A 12,221-nucleotide genomic window follows, 5' to 3' on the forward strand; every position below is an offset into this window, starting at 1 on the left:
GACATAGGCCTTGGAAGAGAACTTAGAACTGATAGTGTTCCTACATATCAGCTTGTAGGAATATTACTTTTTTTGCTTTGGAAGGTTTTTATTATGAAGTCTTCTCAACTTACTGGCAGTGTACCTTGTAAGGTTCAAAGAAGCTACAATGTGGGCCTGCATAGATAAAGAAAAGTATGCATTAAGTGAACTACTCTCTGGATGGTATTCATTTTTTTTTTAAACACTGTTGGAGCAGTATTTAGAAAGGGAAGAGGAACATTTCACTCTAATAACTGCAAAACAGGTTTGCCCACTATGGATGCTGAAGCAGTATTGAGGTGAATAGCCAGCTTCATTATTCTAGTGCTCATGTTACTGGTGCAGCCAGTTCATAGAATTTTTATGTCAATAACAAAAATTAGTGCATTACTGGCTGGGGATCAGCAATGAAAATAATATTAAATGTCAAAGTGAAGTGGCTAGTATATAAAAGGTGGCCATTCATTGCATGTCATTTGTATAGCTAGGGACATTAGTTTTCATGCATCACCTCAATTCTTGCCGGCTTGGGTCTCACTGGATTTGCGAAAAGACTGCTTCATTGGCAGCAAATGGAGTTAAATGAAACAATGAAACAGGTGTAGAGCAAAGACTTAAACTTGCTCTGTCATTCAACAAGATTCTCCTTAAAAGTGCCTCATTCACATTCTTAGCCAATCCCCAAGCAGAATAACATCATCATTACAGTATATATACTCCATACAGCAAACCATGTCAGCTTTAAAGCTCAGCTTTCCCCAGAGGTCATCAAATAATTCTCAAGTAGCTACCTATCCAATACACGTATGAAAACAATGTGGCAAATTCCAGGACTGACTTGGGAGCAAAGAAGGTTTTTCCTCTGCCTTCCAAAGTATCAATATACAAAATATGAAAGGTGAACAATTTGATAAGCATTGAGAAACCCACCTACTTGTAGAAAGTAAAGTGAAACTACAACATCTCTTGAAATGCACAGCAAGATACCTACGTACATCAGTTTTTCACCAAGTATTTTGAATTTCCTCCATAATACATTTACCACTTTGCCTTTTTTTTATTTTGTTTAGCTAGACACTAATATTGCAGTTGTACATATGGGAACAGTAATTGGTCTGTGGCATACTACTAAAAGTCACGTACTTTCTAGTTTACTCTTTAGATCAAGGGGAATGCAAATGATTGCACAATATTTCTTCATAAATGTGTTTCTTAAACACTACACAATTTCTGCTTACCTGTTCCTTTGTTCTTATCTACATAGCAGTATTTCAATTCATAATCTTTCAACAATTCATATACATCCTGAAAGATAAGAAATTAAAATTAACTACATATGTCAAAGTTAAGGACTAAATGCATAAATCAACGTGTTTCATTTTTAGATAACTTTGATTAGTCAATTAAAGCTTAAATTTCAAAAGTAGTCACCATTAAGGCTTTAATGAACATTACCTCAACGACTTCTGTATAATTTTACAAAATTAGAAATAACAGCTTTGATAATAGTAATCAGCAATTTTACCAGCGACTTAGTATCTAGCAAAAACATATTATGTGCACATCATTTAAAAATGCAAACACAATACATCGTTAGGTAGGTAAATTTTAGGTATACAGCAGATGCTGTTGCAGCTATCCTACTTAATCACTGTTAACAAGACTATCAGCCATATTTGCAGAATTCAACACAATCTTACTCTCAGTTATACCTAACAAGCTCCAAACCCTGTGTTTCTGTACCTCACTCTGCAAATGGATCCTTGACTTACTCACCGAGAGTCAATGTGGATCAGAAATACTATCTCCTCCTCACTGACAATCAACACTGGCACACCGCAAGGATGCATGTTTAGCCTACTGCTCGACTCTCTACATCCATGACTGTATGGCTAGACACAGCTCAAATATAATCTATAAATTTGCTTATGACACAATTATTGGCAGATTTTCAGATGGTACAGGAGTGACATAGATCAAAACACAAAATGCTGGCAGAACTCAGCAGGCCAGGCAGCATCTATGGGAGGAAGTAGTGATAATGTTTCGGGCCAAAACCCTTCATCAGGAGTGACATAGATCAGTTGGTTGAGTGGTGTAACAACAACAACCTTGCACCCAAGATAAGACCAAGGAATTGATTGTGGATGTCATGAAGGGAAAGTCGAGGGAACACAAATGAATCCTTATCAAGAGATCAGCAGTGAAAAGGGTGAGCAACTTCAAGCTCCTGAGTGTCAATATCTCTGCAGATCTATCCTGGGTCCAACATATGATGCAATTACAAAGAAGACACAACAATAACTGTGTTTTATCAGGAGTTTAAGGAGACTTGGTATGTTACCAAAGATTCTCACAAATTTCTACAGGTGTATCATGGAGAACATCCTAACTGTTTGCACCACTGTCTGGTATGGAGGGAGCACTGCGCATTTTTAACATTATGCACTGAATGTATTCATGCCGTAAAGCAACAAATTTCATGACATATGTCAGTGATATTAACCCCAATTCTGATTGTAAAGTTACTTCAACAAAATAAATTACATCCAAGCAGATAATAAGTAACTGCTACAGCCCCCATTTGGTTGACAGTAGATGAAAGACTGACAGCTTGCTGTAACGCAGTCTGTCAAGAGATTATTAAAAATGTAATTTCTTCAGAAATTTTGGCCTCAGGAAATTTCATTAAGGAGACCTCTAGTTCTTGGGCATCAGTACACATAAGCTATCTATGGTCAGATTAAGCTCTTATGGATATTTTTCTTGGTGAAAGGTATTTGATACAAGGATGTGATACAAAATAAGGATTCATAAGTAATGAACATATTAGCAGGTATGGTGAATTAAAGGAACAAAAAAAAAGTAAAGAATACACTGCCTACTGTCACAACAGGTCAACAGCAGATGCCACTTCATTGGCTCCTCACTCAACCCTAGAACATGCAGACAGCAAAACTGCATACATCAGGATGCTCTTTGTCAACTATCGTTCAGCATTCAACACTATCTTCCCCTCAAAACTAATCAATAAGCTCCAAGACCTAGGCCTCAATATGTCCTTGTGCAACTGGATCCTTGATTTCTTCACTTTCAGACCTAGTCAGTTCGGACTTGCAACAACATCTCTTCCATAGTTATTAGCATAGGTGCACCACAAGGCTACGCGCTTAGGATAAAGTGGGGAACTATTGCTTGGATGCAGAAAATGTAGGCAAGGTATTTAATGCGTACTTTGTTTCATTACTTACCAGGAAATTGATATGGAGGGCCAGGAGATTGGCACTGAGTGTATAAATATGTAGTGCATTTCAGGGTCGAGGAGGAGGAAGTATTTGGCCTCCTATTAAGATGGAAGTCCCCAGGGCCTGAAGGAATTTACCCCAGGCAAGAGACAAGATTGCTGGGCCCCTGAACGGTATTTTGTGCCCTCGCTAGCCACATGCGAGGTCCCTGGGGACTGGTGAATGGCTGACATTGTACCTCTATTTAAGAAGGGAACAAGGAAAAATCTTAGCAACTATAGATCAGTGAGTCTCACATCAGTTGTAGGGAAATTACTGGAGAAACTTCTTAGGGATAGGATACATGAACATTTGGAAACCCATAGCCTCATTAGGGACAGCCAACCTGGCTTTGTGCGTGGCAAGTTGTCTGTGGCTACCAGAGTAGGCTAGGAATCCTGTTGCATGTAACTCACCTCCTGACTCCCCAAAGCCTGACCACAATCTACAAGGCTCAGATCAGGAGCGTAATGGAATACTCATCACCCACGTGGATGAGTGCAGCTCCATCAACACTCAAGAAGCTTGACACCATCCAGTCCAAAGCAGCCGACTTGATTGGTACTTCTTCCACAAGTATCCAATCTCTCCACCGTTGATGAACAGTTGCAGCAGTGTGTACTATCTACAAGATGCACTGCAATAATACACCTAAGTTCCACAGGCAGCACCTTCCAGACCCACAACCACTACCATCTAGAAGGGCAAGAACAGCAGATACTTGAGAACATCACCCCCTCCAAGTCACTCACCATCCAGACTTGGAAACATAACACTGTTCCTTCATTGTTGCTGGGTCAAAATCATGGAATTCCCTCCCTAACAGCACTGTGGGTGTACCTACCCCTCAGGGACTGCAGCGGTTCAAGAAGGCAGCTCAACACCACCTTTTCAAGGGCAACAAGGGATGAGCAATGAATGCTGGGTTAGCTGGCCACATCCCAGAAATGAATAAATTTTTTAGAAGTTGTGCCGTACCGAGTTTTTTGATAACATGACAAGAGAAACTGATCGGGGTAGGGCAGTGGATATTGTCACCATGGATTTTAGTGAGGCGTTTGGCAAAGTCCCTCATAGGAGGCTAATCAGAAGATTAAGATGCGTGGGATCCATGGCAAAATGACTGCTTGGATTCAAAACTGGCTTGCACATAGAAGACAGAGGGTGGTGATTGAAGAGGCTTATTTGTGCTGGAGGTCTGTAATTAGTGGAGTTTCGTCGGGATCTGTGCTGGGACCTCTGCTATTAGTAATGTATATAAGTGACCTAGATGAAAAATGTAGGATGGGGGGGGGTGGTAAATTGCGGATGATATCAAGATTGGTGGAGTTGTGGAGAGTGTAAAAGAATGGCAAAGTTTACAGCATGATATAGACCTGTTGCAGATATCAGCTGAGAAATGGCAGATGGAGTTTAACCCAGATAAATGTGAAGCGTTGCACCTCAGTATGGCAAATGTAAGGAGACAGTACACTGTTGAGGGTAAGATCTTTAACAGTGTTGCTGAACAGAGAGATCTTGGGATTCAAGCTTGTAGCTCTTTGAAAGTGGCTATGGTGGTTAAGGCGACTTATGGAATGCTTGCTTTCATTAGGTGAAACAATGAGTTCAAAACTCAGGAGGTTATGATGCAACTTTTTAAAACTCTGGTTAGGCCACATCTGGAGTATTGCATACAATCCTGGAAACCCCACTATAGGAAGGATGTTGAGGCTTTGGAGAGGGTGCAGAAGTTGTTTACCAGATGCTGCCTGGTTTAGAGAGTGTGTGCTATTTCAAGAGACTGGACAGACTTCCTTGATTGGGAGGTTTTTAAGATTATAAGAGGCATAAATAGAGTGAACAGACAGTATCTGTTTCCCTGGGTTGAAATAGCTAATACCAGAGGATATGCATTGAAGATGAGAGTGGATGGGTTCAAGGGGGATATGAGGGGTAAGCTTTTTTACTCAGAGTTGTGGATGCCTGGAATGCACTGTCTGGTGCAGTGGTACAGGCAAATAAATCAGAGACTTTTAAGAGACATTTTTGACAGACATATGGATACAATGAGGATGGAGGGATATGGACATGGTGTAGGTAGCAGGGATTAGTGTTTGGGTGTTTTTCATTTGCTTTTTAGCTGGTTTGACATAACATTGTGGACCAAACGGCCTGTTCCTGTGATGTACTTCAGATTTCTGGATAATTGGACCTCTTCTGGGGCAGGTGAGACTTGTACAAAAGGGATGGGTTGTACTTGAATCCAAGGGGGACTAGTACTCTTGTGGGCAGGTTTACCAGAGCTGTTAGAAGTGATTTAAACTAGTATGGCAAGGGGATGGGAACCAGCATGAAAGAGGATGCCAGCATGTTTATGATGGGAGTAATAAAAATGTAAGAAAGGACAAGCCAATAATTGGGCACAAATACAGACAGAGCAAAGAGTTAAATTGTGCCAAAGATGCAAAAGTCAAAAGGGTGAAGAATGTAGGACTGAAGGTACTGTATTTAAATACATGTAGCATTCAGAATAAGGTGGACAAACTCATGGCACATTTAGAGACTGGTAGGTATGACGTTGTGAGCATCACTGAGTTGTGGCTGAACATCAAAGGATATACATTGTATCTAAAGGACTGGCAGGAAGGCATAGGTGGTGGTGTGGCTCTGTTGGTAAGAGATGGAATTAATTACATCTTTAGAAAGAGGTGACATAGGGTCAGTGAATGTTGAATCTTTGTGGCTGCAGTTACGAAAAAGCAAGGGTGAAAAAAAGACATGGGTATCATACATGGGCCTCCAAATAAAAGCCAAGATGTGGGATTGAGATTACAAAGGGAGCCTAGAAAAAGGCATGTAATAAGGGTCATGTCACAATTGTAATGGGGGACTTCGATGTGTAAGGGGAATGGGAAAATCAGGGTTGGCATTGGATTACAAGGGAGGGACTTTGTTGAATACCTACAAGATGGCTTTTTTGAGCTGCTTGTGCTTGAGCCTACTTGGGGAAAGGCTATTGTAGATTGGGTGTTGGGTAATAATCCAAACCTTATTAGGGAACTTAATGTAAAGGAACCCTTTGGAGACAATAATCATAATATAATCAATTCATACTGCAATTTGAGAGGATGAAGCACGAGTCACATGCATCAGCATTGCAATGGAATAAATGGAATTACAGAGGCATGACAGAAGAGCTTGCCCAGGTGTATTGGAAGATACTGGTGGGGATGACTGCAGAGCAGAGATGGCTGAAGATTTCGGGAATACTTCACAAGACACAGTATGGATAGGCCCCACAGAAGTAGTTGTTCTCAAATGGCAGGGATAGGCAACTGTGGCTGACAAGGGAAGTTAAGGACTACGTAAAAGCCATGGAAAAGGTATCCAAGGTAGCAAAAGTGAATAGGAAATTGGATGATTGGGAAGTTTTTAAAATTCAACAAAAGGCAACTAAAAAAGCTACAAGAAGGGAAAAGATGAAATATGAGAGCAAACAAGCCAATAATATAAAGCAGGATACCATCTTTCAGTTATATAAAGAGTAAAAGGGAGCTGAGAGTTCATATTGGACCACTGGAAAATGATGCTGGTGAAATAGTAATGGGGGACAAAGAAATGGCAGATAAACTTAATGGGTACTTTGCATCAGTTTTCACTGTGGAAGACATTAGCAGTGTGCCAGAGGTCTGTGAGTGTCAAGGAGCAGGATTAGGTGCCATTGCTGATACAAAGGAAAAAGTGCGAGGCTGGCTCAAAAGTCTTAAGGTGGATAAATCACTTGGACCAGATGCAGTACATCCCAGAGACCTGAGAGGGGTTGCTGAAGAGATAACAGATGCATTGGTCATGATCTTTCAAGAATCACTTGACTCTGGCATGGTCACAGAGGACTGGAAGATTACTTTAAGAAGGGAGGAAGGCAAAAGAAAAGAAAAAGAAAAGAAATGATAAGCCAGTTAGCCTAACCTCAGTGGCTGGGAAAATGTTGGAGTCTATTATTAAGGATGAGGATTTCAGGTACTTGGAGGCTAATGATAAAATAAATCAAAGTCAGCACCATTTCTGTAAAGGGAAATCTTGCCTGACAAACTTGTTAGGCCTCTTTGAGGGAGTAACAAGCAGGGTGGACAAAGGAGAGGCTCCTGAACCAGCATGGATAACCTCACTCAAATCAACACTGAACTGACCCCACAACCTATGGATTCACTTTCAAGGACTTTGCAACTTATGTTCTCAGTATTATCTATTTACATATTAAATAATTATTAGTTTTTTTTGTATTTGCAGTTTGTCTCCTTTTCCACATTGGTTATTTGACTTGTCAGTCTCTCTTGTCATTATTCTATTGTATTTCTTTGTTTACTATGAATGCCTGTAAAAAATGATTTCAGAGTAGTATACGGTGACATACTGATACTTCAATAAATTTTGTTACTACTAGAGTGCTGTAGGTATTAGAAATAGTCCCTCAGTTATTAATTTAATTTTAATAACTTGTAGGAACAAACTGAAACATATCTATGCTGATAGCATCAAGTAAGAAAATGAGCTACAGGCATTCTACAAAATGGCTGTAAACACATCAGGAAAATGGGCAAGATGGAAGACAACATAAAATATGGCAAACTGTGGGGTTAATCCCTTCAATAGAACACACCATTTTTGAAAGAAAGTGAAAAGCCAGTAAGTTGTTAAACACAAACCATGACAGAAGATTGGTAGATTAGATTAAAGATTGGCTTTTGAGAAGAATCTGCTAAACAAGCGCCCATGGTATTACAGGGAAGAAATTAGCATTGACAGACAATTGGCTGACTGGCAGCAGACAAACAGTGGGCATAAAGGGGGCCTCTTCCATTTGGCTGAGGCTGACTAGTGGTGCTGAGTAGTGGTCAGTGTTGGGACCGATTATTTTCATTTTACCTGTCAATGATTGAATGGTAGAATTGATAGCTTAGACGCCAAGATTGCAGACCATAGAAAAGATAGCTAGAGAGGCAGGCAGTGTTGAGGAAGGAGGATGTCTTCAGAAGGACTTAAAACAGATTAGAAAAATGAGCAGAGAAATAGCAGGTGGAATACAGTGCAGTGAAGTGCATGGTTATGCAATTTAGTAGAAGGAATGGGGAGTGAATTCCGAAATCAGAGGTCCAAACTGACTTGGGAGACCTAGTGCAAGATTCTCTAAAGGTTAACTTACAGGTTGAGTTGGTAGTAAGAAAGGCATTGTTAGCATTTATTTCTAAAGGACTAGAATATAAAAGCAAGAATTTAATACTGCGATTTTAAAACATTGGTCAGATCACACTTGGAGTACTGTGAGCAGTTTTGTGCTCCTCATCTAAGAGAGGATGGCTGGCATTGGAGGGGGTCCAGAAGAGGTTCTTGAGAATGATCCCAGGAATGAAAGGGTTAATACAACAGAAGCTTTTGATAGCTCTGGGCATGTACTCACTGCAGTTTAAGAATATATATAGGATTTGGGTAGAAAGGCTGAGCTGCTTCAAGCTCCTAGGTCATCTCAAAGGACCTATCCTGGACCAACATATAGATGCAATCACAATGATGATGTGCAACCATTTCTGATTTCTTTGAAGTGTAAGCAAATTTAGCATGTTGAAGACTGACAAACTTCTACAGATGCAGTAGGAAGTTTTGTAACTGGCTGCATCAGCGCCTGAGCTAGAACGTCCAGTCTACAGGAATGCAAGAGGCTACAGTGTGTGGTGGACTCAGCCAGTTCCATTATGGATATAGCTCTCCTCAAATATTTCACTAAGGCAGCATTCATCATCAGGGACCTCTGCAATTTGAGCCAAGCCCTCTTCATGATGTTGCCATCAGACAGGGGTACAAGAGTTGAAGATCTACACCTCACAGTTCAACTACAGCTTCTTCCCCACTGCCTTCTGGTTCCTGCATAAAAATAATTAAAAACCTTACATTTTGCTCTCTCCCTCTATCTTGCACTACTGTCGTTATGTTTATTTCATCGCATATTTTTGCATGTATATGTATAATACATTAATTCATGTTAACTTATGTTTGGTCCTCATCTTGGATGTATATTCTTCTGCTATTGAATAGTATTGTATACTATTCTTTTGCTGCAATAAAATTCATTGCATTCTTTATCTGGGTATGTATGTCCATGACAATAACTTGAACTTGATATACAAGTGCAAATAGAGAATTTTAAAATAACCAAATAATCAAAAGGCTAGTCACACTGTTAGATTATGTTAAACATATCCCATCTGTGCTTGGAATTCCCAATATGAAAAGCTTACATCAGGAACAGAAAACAATTTCTTTAAAATAGTACAATATTATTATTGGCACCACGTGGTGATGGTTGTGCTAATAAAAATGAACTTGGGTGATGTAGAGGGAATGGTTTGCTGAAGATAATGAAGTTTAATGGTGGCAACATACTGAATTCAGCAATAACAGGAATGATCATGGAGAACAGTGCAAGGAAGAATAAGGAAAGGTAATTTTGAAACATAATTAAATTTGGTTATGATCTTAGATATCTAGAAGTCAGAAAAAAATAGAAAAACCAGCATGTTCAAACAACTTACCAATGATTCTAAACAGCAGTCCCCCCACCTCCCTTATTTACTCCTTATTCTGGTACTAAACTCTTCATTTACAATCTTTTTCATTGTCAGTAACTGTTAGCACATGACTTCATCAGGTGTAACAGAGAAGCTGTCAGTCAGCCAGGTGCGTTCTCCCCAAAGGAATACTGAATGTCAACCAGCAGTGGTTTAGCTAGTACTTCCCATCAACCAAACATACCACATAATTGCTCTGTGTTAGTATACAATGGAGGTGTTCCATGTTCAACTCCTGATAATTTCCAGTTTTCCCATTTAAGCAGGAAACATTGCTATTAGATTAGATTAGTGCTTTTGTACAAAAAAGAGTAAGATCATTAGTTTATTTTTTTGTGGGGAATGAACAGGAATTCTGTTTGCCAAGACCTTCAATACTCATCTTTATACTGTACTACGGGATATCTTGCAGAAAGACAGGGCCTTGACTTAACTTACATGCAGAAATTAGCTTGTCTGACAGCACTTCTCTCCACATTTGAAACTCCTGTGAATTACTGAAGTTTCAAGCCCTAGCTTGAAACCTTAGTAATGCATAGGAATTTCAAACTAGGGTTAGCACGGGGGTCGGCAACCCGCGGCTCCGGAGCCACATGTGGCTCTTTTACGTCTGTGCTGCGGCTCCCTGTTGCTTTGGGAAATAATTGGTCAGTATTCAATTAAAATGTATTTTATGTTAGTTTGTTAGTTTTTGAAATGTAATTCTAAATTTGAAGATTATGGTGATCTTGTACAATCTAAATAAGACGTTGTGGCGACCCATTTCCTGACACATCCGAACCGGCTCACAATTAGCCAGCGTTCAGGCTAAGGGAGATAGCCTACGGGGGTTTGTGAGTACGTGTCTTTTGCAGCATCCGCGCCCATGGGGGGTGGGTTGAGGGAGGCTTAAAAGCAAGGCTGTTTAGTTCGAATAAAGCTATCTTTGACTGCAGTTTACTGACTGCGTGTAGCACACCGCTACAACGTGTTTTTATCACTGGCTGACCAGAGGGGAGGTGCTGAAACGCTTTGTCGCGTGTCTGGAGGAAGTGAAAACTTTCCTGGGCAGCAAAGGGCTCACCTTTCCTGAGCTGGAACAGCCAGAGTGGCTGGAAAAGCTACACTTCATGGTAGACATGACAGTGCACCTGAACACGCTGAACACAGCTCTTCAGGGGTAAGGACGTACAGCCCTGCACATGTTGGAGGATGTTTTGGCATTCGAGCGCAAGTTGACAGTGCTTGCCAGAGATTTACAGAAAGGCACATTGTCTCACTTCCCCAATTTGAGAGAGTTCAAACAAGGTCACGACATGATAAATTCAGAGTATTTACATTCTGCAATTATCGCAATGCAAACATCGTTTGGGAAACGCTTCTGTGAGTTCAGAGAGGAAAAAAACACATTATCCTTCCCAGTCACTCCCCTAAGCATCGATCCATCCCTACTGAATACGACTGCATTGTCAGGTGTGAGTCAACCTGACCAAGTATGATAAATATTTTAATTGCCTATTATTTTACGTATATTCGTATGTTTTCATTGTTCAGTGAAATAGTCCTTTTATTTTTCAGGTTGACAGCTGGCTGACGTTATTTTTGGTTTGCTGCTGGCGGCAAATTTAAGTTTGGCGTTTTTCATAAATACAAGAAGGACTCAAATAGACGTTGAGTATTTTACTTCAAAGTAACCTTCAACCCAACGTCTTTTTTTTGGAGTTCAAAATGTTTTTGTTGCATGCAGAAATGTAATTTCGTTTTCTCTGCAGGAGTTCATCAATTTCATAAATGCAACACATTATAGTTTGTTTATACATAGCATAAAGGCAAAACAAAACGTTGTATGCAGTGTTATTTCATTTTAAATGTCAAACAGGTTTTGCGGCTCCCAGTGTTTTCTTTTCTGTGGGAAACGGGTCCAAGTGGCTCTTTCAGTGGTAAAGGTTGCTGACCCCTGGGTTAGCACCTTTTACAAATGGATAGTAGTGATTTTGGCTCTTAAAAAACTTACTGAATTCGTTTTTAAAACAATCACTTGGTTTTGTGGGCAAAATCTCACATTTCACACAAAGTGCACACTATTATATGAGTTTATTTAAACTTAGAATAATTAACAAACGGTCATGATAAATGTTGAACTAACTTATTTCAGCACTTTTCAGCAAAAATCAAATGAGAATTCAAGTTCAAGTTTATTGTCATTCAATTATATATACACACCACCAAATGAAACAACGTTCCTACAGACCAAGGTGTACAAAACAGTACAACTCACGCACAACACAAATAAATTAACAAATAATAAAATGCATTTAAGACACAAATCAAA

General features: G+C 39.8%; 1 protein-coding gene across 15 annotated transcripts in view; it reads right to left on the reverse strand.

Moving 5' to 3' along the window:
- The window catches only part of raver2 (ribonucleoprotein, PTB-binding 2), a 205,901-nt gene that overhangs the window by 163,467 nt on the left and 30,213 nt on the right, over positions 1-12,221 (reverse strand). For all 15 annotated transcript variants that reach the window (XM_059984395.1, XM_059984396.1, XM_059984399.1 and 12 more), the window contains exon 2: positions 1,260-1,326. In XM_059984395.1, the coding sequence (XP_059840378.1) occupies positions 1,260-1,326 (67 nt within the window). The remainder of the gene's footprint in view (positions 1-1,259; positions 1,327-12,221) is intronic.

Source organism: Hypanus sabinus, chromosome 11, assembly GCF_030144855.1.
Source record: "Hypanus sabinus isolate sHypSab1 chromosome 11, sHypSab1.hap1, whole genome shotgun sequence".
In the NCBI taxonomy this organism is placed as follows: Eukaryota; Metazoa; Chordata; class Chondrichthyes; order Myliobatiformes; family Dasyatidae; genus Hypanus; species Hypanus sabinus.